At 43.9% G+C, this 20,556-nt stretch overlaps 1 protein-coding gene across 4 annotated transcripts in view; it reads left to right on the forward strand.

The window, feature by feature from the left end:
* The window catches only part of si:ch211-45c16.2 (mitogen-activated protein kinase kinase kinase 13), a 35,907-nt gene extending 15,563 nt beyond the window's left edge, over nt 1-20,344 (forward strand). For 3 of the 4 annotated variants that reach the window (XM_039818122.1, XM_039818124.1, XM_039818123.1), the window contains exons 2-14: nt 9,542-10,251; nt 10,884-11,067; nt 11,236-11,427; nt 12,926-13,084; nt 13,246-13,404; nt 13,567-13,675; nt 13,913-14,022; nt 14,234-14,350; nt 14,830-14,973; nt 15,253-16,006; nt 16,109-16,179; nt 16,414-16,705; nt 16,843-20,344. In XM_039818122.1, coding sequence (XP_039674056.1) covers nt 9,609-10,251; nt 10,884-11,067; nt 11,236-11,427; nt 12,926-13,084; nt 13,246-13,404; nt 13,567-13,675; nt 13,913-14,022; nt 14,234-14,350; nt 14,830-14,973; nt 15,253-16,006; nt 16,109-16,179; nt 16,414-16,705; nt 16,843-16,944 — 3,036 coding nt within the window. In that variant the 5' untranslated portion in view covers nt 9,542-9,608 and the 3' untranslated portion in view covers nt 16,945-20,344. Of the gene's footprint in view, nt 1-8,685; nt 8,797-9,541; nt 10,252-10,883; nt 11,068-11,235; nt 11,428-12,925; nt 13,085-13,245; nt 13,405-13,566; nt 13,676-13,912; nt 14,023-14,233; nt 14,351-14,829; nt 14,974-15,252; nt 16,007-16,108; nt 16,180-16,413; nt 16,706-16,842 lie in introns of those variants that run through there. The other variant, XM_039818125.1, reaches the window with a different exon arrangement.
* Nucleotides 20,345-20,556: the final 212 nt, after the last annotated feature.

The raw sequence follows: 20,556 nt of genomic DNA on the forward strand, positions 1-20,556 counted from the left end.
TTCCAGACACAAAATGTTCCTCACTATCTCCCTCATTCATAACCTTCCACCTCCCTTTCTGTCTCCCTAATCTGCTTTTCTTCCTCTACTTTTCTCTAAGCCATTTTCTCCCTCCACTGTCTCCTTGGCCCCACTGTTCCTTTCTGTCTGTTTGCATTCATCATCTATCCGAAAAGGATCTGGTTAGCATTCATAAATAGAGCTTTGTAAAGCTTTTTTTTGAACATCGCTGGTAACAAAGAATCTGCTTGACTGAAAAGGCAGATATTGAAGCTGTGTGAGCTTTTCAGAGCAGAGTATGCATGATGGTTTCAGATTTTAGGAGGCTGTGTGTCTTCGTTGCAGTGCTGGCTGCAGCCTCACTGAGAGGCTGGGAGAACAGAAACTGAAAGGGGGGGGGGGTCCAATTCTTGGTACGTACTGGGGCTATTTGAGGCACAAGTTATGTGTGTGTGTGTTTGGAGTGTTGCTAAAGATAGAATACATTACAGCACAATTTATTTTTTATGAGCGTGTTGGTCAGCTGGGTTCTGTTTGTTGAACTCCCTAACAAACGAGGAAACCAGACAGTCAGACATTGATGTTTTGGACTTCAGAAGAAGAAGCCCAGGTGTAGCTGTTTCGTTTTTTCCACTTTCATCCTCTTATCAGTCAACTCTCTCTGGCAGTTTCATTCATCCACCTGAGTGCCCTCCTCTTCTCTCTGAGATTCCCTACTTCACAACAAACCAGCCATATTCCAGGTGATCCCACCTGGAATTTGTACTGTGACGTTAGCAGGAGCAGCTTTGACCTTGTTCCTATTTGTACCAGCAACACCAGTCAAACCCCGAACAGGCAGGGATTATTGCTCTGTGGCCTGTTTTCCCTTCAGCCACCACCAAGTATTTAAGTCAGCTCAGGTGAGTCACCAGAGGGAATCAGAATATGAAGAAAAAGGGATTTTAGGGAAATGTCAGCCATGTGACAGCAGATGCCTGAACGCTTTGCCAGAATTTGTTTATTTTCCCCTCCACCTCTGTGCCCGCACCAGCAGATTATTACTTTCACCCACCTACGGCAGGCTGTCCAATCCCCTCTGGCGGGACTCATGGCCATGGTAGCGAGGAAAAGCTGATTTAGACATCGGCCCACATCCCAACAATCAAATCAGGACTGGCCGCTCTGTTGGCAGAGTCACGTTTCTGAGGTCTCTGTGTTTGATGTTCATATTGCTGAATATGTTTTTAATGTAATTCTGTCTGACTTCAATGACAAAGAAATCTATGAGCAGTATTTTTCCGAATTTCAGTTTTATAACATTGTTTGCTCACATGATGAACACCGGCCATGAAAGTCAATAGTCTGCATTGACAAGGGAAACAAGTACAGATACCAGAGTTCAGCTGTTTAACTGTGACCCAGAATAACAGACAGTCACGTGTAGTTCGGACCATAGAGACTCCTGAGCGACTGCTGGTAAGAGACACTTGTATTTGTCCAGTTTATTTTGTTTCAGAACTTTTCCTTTTATTGGTTACTCAAGGTGCTCAGTGGAGACGAGTGCTGCTCTCACCATTCATTCTTTGGTGTTTGTTTTAAGAGAGAAGGTCAGGAGGGATGGAAACATTCTGGAGCAGGTATTTATCTTTCTTTGGACAGTATCTGTGAAAAGGTTTGACTGTGGCTCAGTGTGCTGCAGTCAAACTTGTCTTTATGCCTATGAGGATCAGATTTTTATAAATCTGCTGGTCAGTTGTTGGTAGCTCATAAGGCTGAGATTTGTACCCGACTTTTCTTGAGGTGAAGAGCTATAACATGTACTTTGTTGTTCAAATAATGGTCAGTATTTAGATAATGCTAAATACTATCTTGGATGGTTTACCCCCTCCTCACTTTAAAAATAGTGAAGACCACTCTATTGTTGTTCTTTTAAAAGCAACACTATTCTGCTTTCCCTGTGTGACGGGCTTAGTGGATTCAAAAGCAACCTTCAGGCTTTTTGGCCTCTCCAAACCTGAGCGTTGGATGAGAGTGAGTGTGACTGGTAGCAGAAGGTCAGGACGGATACTGTGTTGACATGGTAACGTGTGAATTATGAGGTGGGATGGCGGCTAAATTGGTTCTTTGTTGGTGGCACAGCTGTCACCTAAAGGGAGGTTCCCGCTATGGGGCCCAGCAGGGCTTCCCTAAATGAGGAGCAGAGTGATGGAGACACGGATGATGCTGCTGCTACTGATGCTGCTGGTTGCAATGTACACTTCTGTGTATGTAAGTAAAGGTCTGTCTGTTGCTGTATTAATATATTGTGGAAGGTGCAGCTGCTTTTGTGAAGGTGCAGTACGTCGAAACACAATCTTAACAGCCATGTTGGCATTTGCTGAGTGCCACAAAAATACTCCCTTCCCCAGTGGATTGCTGGGAGTAGTGGGATTATTGGATCCTGCTGGACACGCCCTGTGTGTGTGTGTGTGTGTGTGTGTGTGTGTGTGTGTGTGTGTGTGTGTGTGTGTGTGTGTGTGTGTGTGTGTGTGTGTGTGTGTGTGTGTGTGTGTGAGAACCTGATCCGCCTGCACCACCAGCTGCCATGTGTACACACACTCATATAAAGTGTGGTGCAGTGACAATATCAGTGAGGTCTTTCTCTGCCAATACTACTCCATATTTAGAAGTGTATTCATATACAGTATACTAAAGATGTACTTACCATGATGCATTGTGCTATTGGCCATTGACATTAGGTGGCCTTTAGAGAGGCAAGAAATGAAAGGAAGCGTTTAGAGGATATATGGAGTGGGAGGGCTGAATAGGGTTTGTGTTTGTACAAGCTTGTCTTTAGAGCCCTGTAGAGGGATTAAAGGATCATCCCCTGATAATTTCTCTCTCTCTCGCTCTCTCTCTCTCTCTCTCTCTTCTTTGTATCCACTCTGCTGAGCATATGCATTGTTTGCAAGCAATATTTATTTATTTTATGCAAACATGTAACAAAAAAGTGTTTTAACCTCAAAAGGACGGTCAGTGTGTCCTTTTGCTTAGTCATGGTCACTTTCGGAAAGTCCTGTAAATAAATGACTGTGTAAATGAAACCCTGGGCCCTTCTTGATGAGGCGCAGACATTATTCATGGGATTCTACGCACATAGAGATCTTCCATTAGAGATCAGTGAGAGAGAACGAGAGGTCCGTTTCCTATTCTTTTTGTCAACCATAGACTCAGTCCTGATTCAGCCAGCTCGGAAAGAGGAAAGAGATTGGGCAGAGAGAGTACAAATGGGTGAACATTATAAGAGGCTGTATGGCATCAGGTTTTCTGTCAGACTGTGCTCTGTAGTCATTATTTAGGCAAGATAATTGTGCAGTTTTTATAGAGGGTACTGTGCATGCAGGCTTGTGTCGTAAAATCCATGCTTCTGTCAAGCCGACCACATCCACTCACGGCGGCCCACGTCAGAAGCCCAGCTCCTAGAATCGTCTGTGGGGTGGAATTACAGCACGGGCCTCTACTCGCACAGCTCGATTGTCTCTGGCTGAGGAAGGGACAGATTTATTGGATACCTGAGAGAGCATTCTCTCCTTCCCCTGCACTCTCAGCAACCTGCTTAGAGACAGGCCTGCATTATAGATGAGTTGCTGGCAGCCACTACACTCTCACAGCGCTCAGGTTACCCCCCAGTAGATACACACACACACACACACACACACACTGTACATGCATTTGCACAAACATGTAAGCGGTATCTGCGTGGACCAATGGACAAGGACGCATATCATGTAACTGTGAGCATCTCCACTTTTAGTCCTGTCAGGAATGTTTAATCCCCTTTCCCCATCTTTTCTGTTCTTCATTTTATTGTCAAGTATCCAAAAAAAAAGCCAAATAACAAGTGCCATATTAAACACACACATGTTGGGCTCTGGAATTCAGGCTTGGTGTCTTAGCTTTGCAGCATTTCGGCAAGTTATCGGCATCAGAGGGATCAAAGATGTATTATACTTTGACCTATGCCAAGAGGAAGAAATGTTTATTCATGCATTTCCAGCAGAGAGCAACATAAACAAAGTGTGTTTCAATTGGACTTCATGACTGTCCCCTTAAGGAAACCTCCACGTAACACAGAGCCAGCTCACTACTCTGCCTCTCTGTCTCCTCCCTCTTGGACTTTGATCCCCTCTTCCTGACTGTACACACTTTACAGCCTCTCTCTATCTCCCTCTCTGTGTCCCTCACTCTCTGTTTTTTACTGCCCCCTCAAACTTGATTGGATTTTGGGGGGGGTTCAAGTGTCATTTACAAAGCAATTGATTCACTGCTTTGTCCTGCTTTTTTGCCAATATTTGGCAAACAAGCACAGTTAGACTGTGGATAAATGGCCATCTGTTTGTCTGAAAACACAGTATGCAACAAATTAAATCCCCCATGTGTAGGATTTTAACATTTCTGACTTTGGCAACTTCCAGTGGTAGTGTTGCAAAAGACACTGGGGCAGACGGCATTGCACACCAATACACACCACACTTTAACATCTGACCCACACACACACTGAGATAAAGAGAAGTAGAGAAAGAAATACTTTTAAGGCTGATTTATGTTTCTGCGTCGAATCGACGGCGTGCCCCCTCCGAGGCCTCCGCCATAGCTCGACGTGCACCTCCAAAAATTTGTAACTTTGAGTTAGTGATGCTGACCGCAAGGACTGTGATTGGTCAACTCGTCCTGTATGTTGATGATAGTCGGTGTTTCAAGCAGCCTACTGTGGGGAGTAGCAACATGCTAGTTCACTGACCTAAGCTTTGCAAATAAACTCAGACATATTTTGGTTACAATGACGGGGTTATCCGTTTGTAAAGTGTCTATATGTCAGTAACGTTTTGAAATTAGCACTTCGTCAGCAAGCAGTACTTTGTGGGCAGCTGTGCCAAAGTTTGCTTGCTAACATAACATAGACTGGCTGGCAGACACTTCGCAAATAACATTGACATACAGTATATAAAAGGCAAATAACCTCAGACATATTTTCTGGTTACAGTAACTAGGTAAATGGATTTCACTGTGTCTATTTCTCGATACTTAAAAAATCTAAGCATATACTAAAATCTAAGCAAGAAAAGGCCAAACAAATAAGATTAATATTTTAGCACGATAGTCTATGGCGTTTGCCATTCTGAGTACCGTTTCGGTGGTGAGTTACCCAGACACAGGCAACACCCCCTAAATTATGGCGGTGAAAAGGGTCACGACGCCGTAGGAGCGATGGCGTAGCTACGGCATGGAGTTGACGCAGGAGCATAAAACAGCCTTTATGGTAGGTTTCCACACAGCGAAATTTCGCTTTGCTCTCATTGAGGTTGAATGGAGACGAAATACGCCCTGATTGAGCGAGATGAGAGCGAATCGCAGAGGGGAGCGAAATAAAGTTGACGAAAGTTTAACTTTATTCAAATGAGGACCACTCGAGAACCAATCAGGTCCGTGTGTTTGTGTTTGGAGGCGGGAGTTACAAAAAAAGTCTGACAAAGATGGCAGAGGTTATCAGCGCCGTATCATGAAAATTTTGATGTGATTAAAATGTTTCTACACGAACATCGGTACTTCTATCAATACGAATTGTGTTTTATATGACACACAAACTTAGTTAGGGCACATACACCACTAAATAGTAGGGCTGAACGATTTTTGAAAATAATCTAATTGCGATTTTTTCCCCAAATATTGCGATTGCGATTCGATATTCGATTATTTTTTTAAGCTCTTTGTCTTCTGTATTATTCAACAAAGACAAACAATAAATCATTGTATAGTATGAACAACACACAATTACACACTAGACAGTTAAATAAGTAAAAACACACATATATATATATATATATATATATATATATATATATATATATATATATATATATATATATATATATATATATATATATACATACATACACACACACATATGTTTTTTTACAGTGCACAGAGAGGAGCTGCCTCCAGCCCCTCCCCTCGTGGAGGGTTCCGTGCCGACACCGTCAACACTGCACTTGCTCAGAGAGGCTATCGTTACGTTAGTTGCTGTGGTCTTGCCGTGGGATTAACTGTACTAATAAAACCGTTGAAACACCGCGGCCACGCTGCTGTGAAAGCTCCCCAAACCGTCATTTATCAGTCTGATTGTTACCCCTCTCAGTGGCAGCTCCTCCACCCATATCTTTATATCTTTATAACGGAGCTAACCGGAGCTAACCGCTAATTTTAACCGCCCTGTCTTCTGACAGCACGGGACATTTAAAAAAAATGTTGCGGTCTTGTGTGTTGTTTTCGCGACCACGCCCCCGAGGCAAACTTTCACTGGCCGAAACTCGCCAGGTGTTTCGCTGTGTGGAACCCTACCGTTAGACTGACAGTGTTCTTAAAGTGCTCATATTATGCTCATCTTCAGGTTAATAATTGTATTTAGAGGTTGTACCAGAATGGGTTTACATGGTTTAATTTTCAAAAAACACCATATTTTTGTTGTACTGCACATTACTGCAGCTCTTCTTTTCACCCTGTGTGTTGAGCTCTCTGTTTTAGCTACAGAGTGAGGCATCTCACTTCTGTTCCATCTTTGTTGGGAGTCGCACATGTGCAGTAGCTAGGTAAGAAGTCAGAAGTCAGCTTCAGTCAGAAGCAGAGCATGAGGGCGTGCCACGCTAGCAGCTAGGCGAGCATGTCTTGTGTTACAAAGTGTTGCATGTTTGTCACGGAAGTAAAAGCTGGACTACAATAGTGCTGTTTGGAGCAGTTTGTGAACAATGTTTTCTGTTGGAGATGGTAGTCCCTTTGTGGTGGACTTTGGGCTTTTTTACTTTGTGAACCTATAATGTGCACAAAAAAGATATATAACACAATAAAGGTAAGGGAAAAAGCCAAATAGCATAATATGAGCACTTTAAGGATTGTCGCATTTTCTACAAACAAAAGCATTTGCCATCAGAATAATTTGATGTAAAACGTTATGATCATGCAAAATTCTACATGGTTTTAACCACATATTAGCAGGTTTGGTAGATTGACAAATGTAATTTTCTGAACTAAATCTATGAAATAAAGCTCAGGATACTCAAGCAGGTTACATGATGACACCTAAGGCGGTTTCATTCACTTGAATGAAGACTGAGATGCTATTAATAGCTCAGAAAAAAGTAGGAGGTGGACCTGAGTTGAGACTGTCACACTGTATTATCCTTGTTTATTCTTTAAGCTGCTATTCTCTACAGCTGTACATATTTGCGCTGCCATGTTGGAGCAATATGTGTTCTCACGTTTTGGTGACAACTAGGTTGAATGTATATTTTTAGATAATTCAAGTTCATCAGAGACTTTGCTATACATTGGAAGCTACCCCTTTAATATATCTGGGTGTATTTGGACAAAGTTGCGAATCAAAGAGCAGCTCTAATTAATTGGAACGATTGGATTTTGATATAATTTTTGATAATGTGATAATTTCATGAGATGATGTCTTGATTGTTCAGGTTTTTAATTTGCTGGAGTAACCAAACACAGACACTCCTGTCTGGATATGATATCTACAAACCGTTTTTGAATCAACTTTCAATTAACAATTATGGGTGTCACGATTTTGACTTTCTCTCTCCACCACGGCCTACAAGGTAAAAAAACTAACCGACACAGCGTAGCTTACCGGCTGGTAGCATGCAGCTAAAGACACAAGGTAACGTTAGTTACATATTGTAAATCCAGATTCTATGAGTATAGGCGTAGCCCTCTAAGGGCTGTTGCTATTGGATTAATCCCTTCGTGCAGTCGTATCGTGAAGATTTCTTTCGCGCCCAGGAAGCCGCTGCGCAAACATCGGCCACCGTCATGCCTCTGAGGAGGCCGCAGACGCTGGCAGCACTCTCGTGGAGTGCGCCCTGATGTTCTCAGGGGGGGGGTTCCACTCCCTCCGCGCTATAGACCTAGGTGATAGCTTCACACAGTCAATGAGACAGACGCTGCTCCGAAAGAGCCGCCCGCACCCTGTGGGCGTTCTCTGTAGTGAGCTAACAGCCACTGTGTTTGTCTGATGTCTGCCGTGTGTAAACCATACTGGAATAATGTGTGCACCGGGCAAATCGGTGAGATGCCTCCTCCGTGTCGTTGTTATGAGGCGGAGGGAAAAACTCTCTCGCCCGAAAAGGATTGTTAAAACTTTCGGTGTAATGATGGATTTGGCTGTGAAGTGTGGGGGGGAGTGCCGGCAACGGAACCGTCTTCGGGGGATTGAGTCAGCGGACTTGTGCCCGCCAAAGAGGTCCCCTTCCCGGCTGTCTGGGTGTCGCCGCCAGTGGTATCCTTACCTTACTCAAATGTCCGCTCGGCTGCCATCGTCTGCCGCTTCAGTTCCTCCGACGGTAAATGACTGCAGAACTGCCGGCGGCCGGCGGGGTGCCAGCCCGGTGAACGGGGTCGAAGGCGCACCTCGCGGCTCGAGTGGAGGGGCTGCGGGAGGATGTAGCCGGTCGGTGGTTGGTACATGGTGGACACCGCTGTTCTTTGAAGTCTTCAAACTGCTTGTCACTGAAGAAAAAATGGAAGCAGATCTCTGGACTGCGCATGCGTGAATGGATTAATCCAATAGCGACAGCCCTTAGAGGGCGAAGCCTATACGAAATAGAACATTAGCTTACCAGTAGCCTGCAGCTACTCTTTTCCAGACACCATGGCCACTGCCGGAGTCGGAGAGAAACAAGAGAACTGGAAAATCCTCCTGCTTCCCTGAAGTCACTGCTGTGGCAACATTTTTGCCTTCCCCGTGATTGAGTTATGTAAACAACGAAGGTAAAGCATGTGGGATCTAATCACAATATACATCAATACATACACTAATAGGCAGGTTGAAGATGGTATGGGTTTTACTTACGGTGATTCAGTGACTGAAGTGAACTAGTATGTTTGCTCTGCGGCTGGCTATGGGCCTAAGGTGGCTATGGCCAGCCTTGCTGGTTAAGCAGTGAGCATGGGCTGTGCGTGCCAGATGTTTTGCTGTTTCAGCTGTCCTAATACACAGCAATACTTTTAATCCTTGCTATACTGTTACTACTGAGATCATAAATCCTGTGTGTGTGTGTGGTGTGTGTGTGTGTGTGTGTGTGTGTGTGTGTGTGTGTGTGTGTGAGTGAGTGTGATTGGTTTAGTCCAACTGTTTCCCAGAATTGCATTATTTTTATCTACTTTGCAATGCATTTCATTCAGCAACTCTTTCTCTTATGCACTGATTTAAAGCTTATCCAATATTTCCTAACCGCCTGTACCCTACAGTGTTTGCACTACATAGTTAAAAATAATCATAAATAATGTAAGCTCTCTCTCAATCCCTGATCTATGAGGGGATTGCATTTCTCTTTGTGGAAGTAATATGGCCCCATGGCAACAGTTCTTACCATGTTTATGTTGTATCAAAGGTGTCATATAATCATCCAAATGGATTTAACTCCGGTTTTTATTTAAATCTGCATTTCATTTTCCATGGACTTTTTAATTTAGACTTAACCTGTCTCTCTTTCTTGTTCTATTCCCTCTGCAGGTGATTTTCAACATTCAGACAAACCAGTGTGTTAGGACGCACCCCACTCATTGACACTGGGTAGCCCATGCACATGCATGACACCATGGGTAGCTCCCCCGAGGTGCTTTCATGGACTTCCTGCCCCAGTCTGCTGGTGGGCAAGCTGAAGGAGGAGCTCAAACTCACCGTGGTTGGGGACACCATGAAGAAATCAAACTTGCCCACCTCCCAACCTCAGCCTACTCAGGCCCCTCCGTCCAATTTACCACCTCAGATTATCACAGACCTGGCTCCGCTGACACAACTGCCCGTTCCCCTGCAGACGCTGCAGACGCCCGGCCAGGACGAAGACTCAATGCTTGGGGGTATAACTCCCCCAAACACAGCCTTGAGTGTGGACTCAACACGGAGCGAGGGTGGGCACTTTGACAACAGTGTGCTCCAGCTGCAGGAGCAGGACCATGAGGAAGCCGGATCGCCCGCCTCTTGTGAGCACGGCGGGTGTGGCAGTGGTATGGAGGAGCAGATGGGAGAAGGGGACTGCCCCATGCACCACAATGTAGAAGAGAGGCAGAGTCACCCCCATCACCCTGATGACATCAAGCTGCACTTCCACAGAGCGGGGCCTGGGTCGGGTGGGTTCTTAGAAGGGCTGTTTGGCTGTCTTCGGCCTGTCTGGAATATCATAGGGAAGACATACTCGACAGAATACAAGCTACAACAGCAAGGTTAGTTCTTTCTAAGGTTTCATCTTTCTGCATGGAATCAATTTAGGAAACTAAATGCTCGCTGTCAAGGCTTCTTAAAAACAACCTTTAGTTTCCCTTCCGTTTCTCCTGATGTAGTCTGAAACTGTAATTAAATAGCCAAGCCCAGCTTCACCATATTGCTGTTGTGGGTGAAGCTGTACAGCTGTCAGTTTGAATTTGAGGTCATGGTTAAGGTAGACTGACCTTGCTGCCAGGCTGCCTGTACAGGCTGGACACAGAGGCTGCAAGATACGAGTCGAGGTCAGACAGAACTGGGCTTGGTCTTGTGGTTGGTCATGTCCAATTGTATTTTTTGTGTGTATGTATGTGTGTGTGTGTGTGTGTGTGTGTGTGTATGTGTATATATTGTAAACCATGTTGGGTGTTATAGTGCTGTAACTCTGAGATAGAGGATGGCTATAGGAAATTTAAACTTTAAATTACATGACATTAATTTTAAAAGTGTTGTGATTGTGTTTTTTTTCCTTAAGATAGAATTCATTTTTAAAGGAATAGTTCCAACTTTTCAATTGCATTTACTTCTTGTCATCACCATGTTGGTTGCCACGAGCGGATCTCATTTTGACAAAATGTAATTTACTTGTTTCCAGACATGTGGGAGGTTCCATTTGAGGAGATTTCGGAGTTGCAGTGGCTGGGCAGCGGTGCTCAGGGAGCTGTCTTCTTGGGCAAGTTCCGCTCTGAGGAGGTGGCCATCAAGAAGGTGCGTGAGCAGAAGGAGACAGACATTAAACATCTGCGAAAACTCAAGCATCCAAATATCATCAGCTTCAAGTAAGTCTACAACAACTAGACCTTGCATGAAACCTAATGTTGTCTTGTTGTTTTCAGCTGGTGGAGCTCTGATGGTTTCCAAATGTGCACAGTTGGCACATATTGGGGTTTATCATTATCAGGATCCGTTGATCTATAAAGGTGTTTCCTGTGTTTTGTCCAACTTAGAGGTGTGTGCACCCAGGCGCCTTGTTACTGCATCATCATGGAGTACTGTGCCCAGGGCCAGCTGTATGAGGTGCTGAGGGCGGGGAGGAAAGTGACCCCCAGGATGCTGGTGGACTGGGCCTCAGGCATCGCCAGTGGCATGAACTACCTACACCTGCACAAGATCATCCACAGAGATCTCAAGTCTCCCAAGTGAGTTTCCTCTTTTCCTGGTATTGTAAAATGAGAGTATCATTTTTTATAATTCTTCATTCAATTTTACTTTTGTAACTTTTTAACTGTTAAAGGGGTGATAGAATGATTATATAGGGTATTTCGCACTGTTCCTTAAGGTCTCCGAATAGGGTATGTAACATTGTTTGGGCTGAAAATGGCCCAGGTGTTGTTTTATGGGCCCTAATGCAACCCTGTGAAAAAGCCCTGAATGAAACGAGAGGTTTTCTCCCTTATATGGTATACTCATGAATATTTAGATGAGATGCACACTGATTGGTTGGTTGAAGCGCGCACACACACACACACACACACACACACACACACACACACACACACACACATACAGCCAGCCTCTCCCCTCTGTGCCGCTCCGTGCACACCACGGCACACACACTGTAGAGCTCAAATATGGGCCATTTTACGAAAAATGTTGGCTAATTGCAAATTTGGTCCGACTGTGACTTGCAATTAGCCATCATTTTTCGTAAAACTGCCCATAATAGAGCTCTACATAGTTGATTTCTCGCATAAAAAAGTCTCAGAAGTGAATTTAGTAAATGAAATAGCAGACGAACAATGTTTCCAATTTCTGAGATCTGCCCAACCTAAATTCAGAAGACCAGCTGGCCTCAGACCAGTGGTTTGTATGTAAATTTTGGGGCGCGACAAAGGTACAGTCTAGAGCCAAATAAGGTACAGCCACCGAGTTGACGTCAACTATGAGCTTTATTGAGATTTGCCCGTTTTCAGCTGCAGTTTCAAATTGTGAGATTTGCATAGGAAAGAGGTGTCAATGGGACTTTGAGGTTCTATGTATGGGCTATTTTACCCACCGAGCTGTCGTAATTCAACTATGACAAGGTAAACTTGGTTTTGCATTCTATCACCCCTTTAACTCAAATGCCATTCTCAGGATTAATAAAAGCGTGTTGCCTTGACATAAGAGTAAGACACAGTGTCCTGTCTCATCCTGCTCCTCCTTTCTCATCCTCTGCACACTCTAGCCTTGTTTCTCTAATCAATATAATCATGCTGCTGCAGTGCCACACACTGTATTAGTCAGCAGAATGATAGCAGGCTGAATGTGCTGGAAAGGTCAGTCTCATTTGGCTAATGGGGTGTTGCAGATGCAGAAATGGTGGTTTCTGTCTTTAGGCTTGAAGATTGAAAAAAAGTCATACCCCTTTAAAACCAGCTGAAATGTGAAATGTCACAGGAAAACTTGACATCGGTCTAAATGGTTTAACCCAGGTCATCTGACCTGGATTAATATCGGTCTGACACTGCATTGCTTCAATAAAAAAGAGTGAAGATGTTTTTTTATAATAATTCTAGAATTACTGTACAATTGATATAGATTGTTGTTATAGGATTACCATAAACTTGTAGTAGATACTGTCTTCTTTGGTCCACTTAATCAAGCAGTCTGACCTTGCTAACAAGTTTGTGTGTTTTCTGTTTGTGTACGCTTTAGTGTTTTGGTGACCCACAACGACACTGTGAAAATCTCCGACTTTGGAACGTCCAAAGAGCTCAGTGACAAAAGTACAAAGATGTCATTTGCAGGTACGGTGGCCTGGATGGCCCCAGAAGTGATAAGAAATGAGCCTGTGTCTGAGAAGGTAGACATCTGGTGAGTACTTAAATTTTAAAATAATACATTATTTTAAGATATAAGATAGACTTTAGGGCAGTGTTCAACGGTTACAGAATAGTCTTTATATTTTAAGAGTCATCTGTTGATGTTACTGTAGTGAAACCTGACTCTCTTAGCTTGTGTGTTGTGTGTTGCAGGTCATTTGGAGTTGTGCTGTGGGAACTTCTGACCGGAGAGATTCCCTACAAAGACGTGGACTCCTCGGCCATCATTTGGGGTGTTGGCAGCAACAGTCTTCACCTTCCTGTCCCCTCCACCTGCCCGGACGGCTTCAAAATACTCATGAAACAAACATGGTCAGTGTGGATCATATATTATGTTTAATAGCATCTTTGTCCACAGCGTCGGTTAGACTATTACTATTAAGAAGGTTTTGCACCACACAGGATTGCCTAAAAGTACATTCTTACCGTTCTCATTTAATCACATCTCCTCTCCCGGTTATTTTCTGATTCCAGGCAAAGCAAGCCCAGGAATAGGCCTTCGTTTCGTCAGATCCTCCTACACCTCGACATTGCCTCCGCTGATGTCCTGGGAGCTCCTCAGGAGACCTACTTCAAGTCTCAGGTCGGCACTATAACTGCAAAACATAATAACCTTCACTATGTATAGGTCACAGGACTCTATACATTTCTTAAGATAAGTTTGATGTGCAACAACAATGAGCACACAAGCCTCACACAGTATTTACTTGTTCTAGATAATATTGTTCTTCTAGGTACCACGCTGACTTTAAGTCATCTAATGGCTTTTGTGTCTGGGAGTGAATTGTCAGCTTTTTGACTGTGTCCGTCCAAATTACAGGCAGAATGGAGGGAGGAAGTGAAGAAACATTTTGAGAAGATCAAAAGTGAAGGCACCTGTATCCACAGGCTGGACGAGGAGCTGATCCGACGCAGGCGGGATGAACTCAGGTGTGTAAGAAAGGAGAGCCAGAAGGAGACATGACCAACTTTACAGGATAAGAAAGCAATACTGCAATCCATAGCTACTCCTGATTTAAAATTACTCATGTATTAGAATTACTTATGCATGGATTTATTTCTTCTTGTTAATGATGTAGTTTTTAAATTGAACCAGAAGTTTGTGGAAGTGAATATTTTTCTGCATTTCCCAAACTCTCAGACATGCACTGGACATCCGGGAGCACTATGAGAGGAAGCTGGAGAGAGCCAACAACCTCTACATGGAACTCAGTGCCATCATGCTGCAGCTGGAGGTCCGAGAAAAGGAACTAATGAAGTATGTAAATAAATCCTTTATCACAGTAGTCATCAGCTAGCCTTACTGCTGTCCTGCCCCTTTCCTCATTATCAGGCCTTACTTGTGTGTATACTACTATTGCCCCTTTATAGTATACAAGTATACTGTAACTAAGTATTACAATGGCCTGGTAAGACAACTAACCATATTGAGAAGTAGAACAAAGCCAACAAAGTCAGTTTGTAGTCAAGAGAACATCATGGGGGTTTTGAGTCACATCATAAACAATACTCAAAAGAATGACTCAAATAAAAAACTGACTCACTGAGTTTTTCCTGTTTTGATTTGTTGCCAATTCCTTGACCTAATTTTTCACCCTTCAGAGAATAGATTTATACACCTTACTTGATTTCTGTCTTCTAGAGTTTGGAGTAATGAAAGTACAACTCTCTGTAGAACTTAATGTGAATGCTGCTCACCATTATATAACTCCAAAACTAATTCTGCCATCCCTGAAGGAGAGAGCAGGCAGTGGAGAAGAAATATCCCGGGACCTATAAGCGCCACCTGGTCAGACCCATCGTCAGGTCCAACGCTGTAGAGAAGCTCATCAAGAAGAAAGGAAGCATGTCCCACAAACCTGGGATGCCCCCCACTAAAAGGTCTGAAACGTAGTAAATTGAACAGCTAATTGTAAAAGAAAAGACTGTAATTTCCTGTTCCAGCTGCCCCACACCCATTTGCATATTCATGTACATCTAGATGATTAGTTAGAAATGTATTAATTAAATAAGGGACAATTCTCAATGAAGTAAGTAATCAATTACTATATGTTCTGCTAAAGCCAGAAGCGTCATTGGAAGACATTGGGCATACACTGTTGGTGAGAATAAATTATTTTAGATACATTATGTTAATGTTGCCGAATGGATTTCTTTTAGGCCAGACTTGCTTCGTTCTGATGGCATCCCCAGCCTCGACCCTCTCCCCTCCCCCTCGCCTCTATCAGCCAGCCCAAAGGTCTCCACGCCTCCTGGCAAAGCCCGCTACCGAAGCAAGCCTCGTCACCGACGGGCCAACAGTAAAGGAAGCCATAGCGAGTTCCCCGGGGTGCTTAAGCCTCTTGCTGGGGCATTAGAGGACACCCAGTCTCTCCAGGAGCAGCCGTTCCTCCATCACCACCACCACCACCCACCAACCGAGGGGCCCTTCCTCCCCTTGAAGGGCCGCGAGGAGGCCGTTGTCAACTGTGCCAACAACCTGCGCTACTTCGGCCCCGCCGCTCCCCTCCGTAGCCCTCAGACAGACCACATGCAGCGCCGCGTTTCTGGCTCCAGCCCTGACATCATATCCACTGCTGTGGATGCAGACACGCGACAGCGGACTTCATCCACCAGCTCCAATCCTGTCCCAGGTGCTGGTGCAGGTTCTTTGTGTCCCTGCTGCCAGGCTCACCCCTTCCCTGGCTGCCTACACTGTCAGGAGACCCCTCCTGCATCAAGCCACCCAGAGTTGCCCCACTACTCCCTGCTCAAAACCCAGGAGAGCACCGCTTCTTCTTTAGGGGCTCCCAGCAAAGATCCAGCCTCAGACAGAGAGGCCACAAAGAAGGCTCAGCCACAGGAACAAGAGGCATCCCAACGCACTCACACCCTGCTCACTGCACTGCCTCGTACTCTCAGACCTCTCAGGAAGGTGAGCAAAGCTGGTAGCCTTACATCAGTGAGTCTGTTTTATGAGTTTGTGTTAAAACTGTGAAAGATGATGGATTAACAGCTGTAATTGCTTCTCTGACAGGGTGGCGATGAGTCCTCTGAAGAGGAAGAGGGGGAGGTTGATAGTGAAGTGGAGTTCCCAAGGAGACAGAGGTAAAATACAGTTTGCCACCTTGACCTTCGCTGTGTTGTAACACGTTTATGTCATGTGGAGCAACAAAAGAAAATGACAGACCATTCACCATATCATAACCTTAAATAATCATTACATTAAAGTTTGTAATACTGTCCCAAATACAGTAAACCATGTATGAACCAGTCTGAAAGGTATCTACTGGATTTTAACAGCAACAACATTTTTTGTATTCTTCCTCTGCTCCCTCATAGACCTCATCGCTGTATGAGCAGCTTCCAGTCCTACTCCACTTTCAGCTCAGAGAACCTGTCGGTGTCTGACGGAGAGGAGGGAAACACCAGCGACCACTCCCACAGCGGGCCCCTGGAGAGGATGAGTACCAGTCAGGAGGAACACCTGGATGAGCTGCTGTCGCACACACCGGAAATCCCCATCGACATCTCCACCCAGTCAGACGGCCTCTCTGACAAGGAGTGCGCCGTCCGCAGGGTAAAGACCCAGATCTCACTGGGAAAACTGTGCTCCGACGAACACAGCTACGAGGTCAGTACTGTGGATGTGTGTGGTCCCATCACGTCAGCTCTGTAATTTTAGCCAGGCTAGCGACGATCAAATAATAAAACATTGCAAAGCAGTTGCCTGATGCTGAATCTGTCTTTCCTCTCTCATTTTTCTCCCAGAATCCACTACAGTTTAGGGATTCAGACTGTGATACGTCAGAAGCAGAGTGCTCCGATGCCACCATTAGAAACCACAAAATCGGGGCTCCTTCCTCGTGGTGAAACCCACCCCGAGGCTTGGTTCTGTTTTTGCCTGGAGGCCATCGTGTCCCACTCTGCCCTGCAGAAAATACAGCAATAAGAGGACAACATTGTAAACAAAGCTCCCTATAGCCAAGCCCCATGCAATCTCTCCCAGAACCTCCGCCAGAACTACCCTTCCCTTCATAAACCCCCATTCCCCCATCTCTAGCACAGCATCCAGGCAACCCATGGCAGGGATTCCCTTTTGAATGATAATGTACAGTAGATAATGTAACATTTATAATTTATTTTTGTCTGAGTATTGAAGGAAAATTCAGGACATCTGTAAATTCTCTGATCTGAACAGAGAAAAACTGACTATTTGAAACTGAGCATGGGCTAAGTGTGTGTTGATGATGATGATGATGATGAGAAGGAGGATGTGTTGAAGTGCTGATGTATCAGAGGCTGACAACTAGCAGTGTGAAGCTACATCACTACAGTTGTTGGTCTCTCAGGTGACTGACGCAGACAAGGAGTGTCACTACAAGCCTTTTGATCTGGCTATCGTTGCTCTCAGCATCTTACTGTTTTAGACCCAAATCCCCAACCCCCTCTTACTAAACCTGCTTTATCATGAGGTGACAGTGCAGAGCCCCAGTACCCCCCCCTGACCCACTTCCATCCCGTCCCCACCGTGGTGAGTTGGGGAACAGGGAGCTCTTGAAAGCAGTGTGAACACCAGCATGAACAGCCTCCCTCCCTCCCTTAGAAGCCACCACGTGTCTAGTCTGTCATCGAGATCCCCGCTTAACTTTTCCAAGCATGCTTGTGTAGCTCGCAAAATGCAAACGCTGCCAGAAGACTGCATGAAGTAGACAAGCTAGCAGAGCAAAAGAGCTGAAGACTCAGCTGACAGCTAAGGAGAAGATAAAAAAAAGAGACTTCCTCTGTGACCCAGCTCATCCTTCTCCGAGACACATCATCATCAATCAGATATCATGACCAGAGTTGTTTAGGTGTGTGTGTGTGTGTGTGTGTGTGTGTGTGTGTGTGTGTGTGTGTGTGTGTGTGTGTGTGCGCACACACAAAGCCCTTTCCTCTCCATTAGACATTACAGTTTCAAGTCTCATCTCAGGATTGTTCGAGGACTGTGAGAAACTGGACTGGACCAATTATTGTATATATTCATAATAATATACATAATATGGACCATACAAGAATATTAAAAAAGGTCTTACACATAGCCTTGATGTTCAAACCTTTATTGATGTAACAGACATTAATGTTATGTAGAGACATAGAGCGTTTTACTTGCAATCCAGGTGCAGTATCCCATTTCTTAAAATCACTAGGTGCATCGTCTCCCATTTACCGTTTTCTAGCAGGGTACTTTCTACTGTCTTAACCGCAATGTCCAAAAATAATAATTCTTTTCTGTGCTGTAGTGAATAAAACTGCAATAATGTAGGTTGGCGCTCAGGTGAGAAAGAAGTTGCTTACTCAGGATCCGGGGCGTCTAGCTGGCTAGACACAATACAGTGACTGGTGGCTGGCTAGAGGAGAGCAGCAAGTGTCAATCAGCTTATTATAGATGTTATATTTTTAAATTGTCCCATTTTTAGGAACTCGTTTCTGGGGGTTTAATGCTCAGGTTTTATGTTGCAGATTGAGAGCTGGAGCAATATATCAACAGCCACTAGATGGTGACAGTTACAATGACTTACTTTACCTGGTGTTATGTAAATGTCCTGGCTCCTTTCCTCACTTTCTACCCAAGATACATTGGGCATTTCTGCCTTTAATGGATAGGACAGCTCAGATATGAAAGGGGAGAGAGATGGGGAAGACATGCAGGAAACCATTGGACCTTCTGCGTTGAGGAATAAACCTCTATATATGTGCGCCTGCTCAACCAACTGTGCTAACCGGCCACTACCCAAGATAATTTCTGTTTCCCATGACCATCCAAATCCTTGAATCCCAGCAATATTACGATTTTTGACTAGCTGTCTTTAAAAAGGGTTACTGCATCTGTGAGAGCTTTATTTTTTATCCCTATTAGAGTGTTTGTCATCCATTTTAATGATTCTGCGGTTGAAAAATAGCCAGCCAGGGTTGAACTTAACAATAATGATGTCAAGTGTGTGCAGATGGCTGAGATTCTAAGTTGGGAATAAAAGCCAGAGACAAGGCCACAGAGTGCAATAAAGCTGCTCTTGGTTTTCAAAAACCTCATCTCAGTGTTAGTTACTCCTGTATGTAAACATCTGTAAATGTAATGTAATCTGTTTTTGTCCTCTCTCTATAACGTATCGCCCAGCTCTGACAGAGCCTTCTGTCACTGATGACCAGCGGTTGAAAATGAGCAGGAAGTTCTGTCATCTGAATGACATCAGTATTGACCACCGCAGGAGTGTGTGAGTCATGAGAACCGAGTAGCACAAGGTGAATCTAAAACTGTACTGATGGATCAATTACCCTTTTGCTTGAAAGCTTTGGAAAGGCTTACACCTGGTACTGAAAGCAGCGGTTGCCTTTCCTCGAGCCTCCTTCAACCTTCTTCATTCTGTTCATGTATGTGTGAAATAACCTAGTATATTGTAATGACTGGGTAATCCGATCAAGCTGTTAATAACATTGTCTTTCTGGCATATTATCCCATGAAATATGATTGTTGTAAAGTTTTAATTTAATTTTGATTCTTTTTTTCTTTTCCTTTTTTTTGTAGCTGGCCTACATGATTATTTAATTAATTTATTATGAATGACTGGTAAGGTTTGTGTTCTTTTTAATTTCAGGCAGCTTTAGAAAAGTTATGACCTATGATTTTTTTTTTCCTGAAAAGTATTATTTAAAGGAAGCACAATAAATTGGTATCAGCAGAGGACAGTATTTGTATGGGAGAACAAAAGCATTGTCATATCATGGGCATCATTTTTGTCTTTGTGACCCTGTGGGGGACTATTCATCATTAAGTATTGATTTAGCCGACTTTTCATCAGTAATTGGCAACCTCAGGCATTCCTAAAGCTTTTTAGGCTACAGGAAATCAATTCTAATACAACCAAAAGCCAGTCCGTGGACTGTCACAGGAGGGTAACTGAGACATGAAGCCTGAAGGCATGTGTGATGCCGATTTCTGTTCTTCTGCAGAGATCCCTTTCTCTTGTTTTCTAATCAAAATACCAGTTACTTACATCTGAATTTCTGTGAAATTGTCTCTTAACTGTAGACATCATGTTGCCTCGTCCCATGTATTTAACATCTGTTTCTTTGTTACTCTCATTTCCAACTCCCTTTCCTGTTGAATGGCATTATGATCAACCAATCCTGTCCGTTTCCTGTATTATCCAGTGTACAGTGCAATGGGTATCTGGGAGAATAAAATCAGAGCAAACAACTGCATGGAATAAATGCTGATGTACTGTACCCAACACACTGTTGTCCGTCTCTTCTGTGACACAATAGATGCTTGTTTATTTTCATCTCATTAACTATACCCATAATTTATAGATTTTTAGAGAATAATTACATGCATGTTTCATGTGTATTCATAGAAGCTACAGTACCCTTAGTCCAAGGGTTTTATATAACACCAATGTAATATGAAACACAACCATAGACAGGACTTTAGAAGTACTGAGTTCA

This window comes from Perca fluviatilis, chromosome 12, assembly GCF_010015445.1.
Source record: "Perca fluviatilis chromosome 12, GENO_Pfluv_1.0, whole genome shotgun sequence".
In the NCBI taxonomy this organism is placed as follows: Eukaryota; Metazoa; Chordata; class Actinopteri; order Perciformes; family Percidae; genus Perca; species Perca fluviatilis.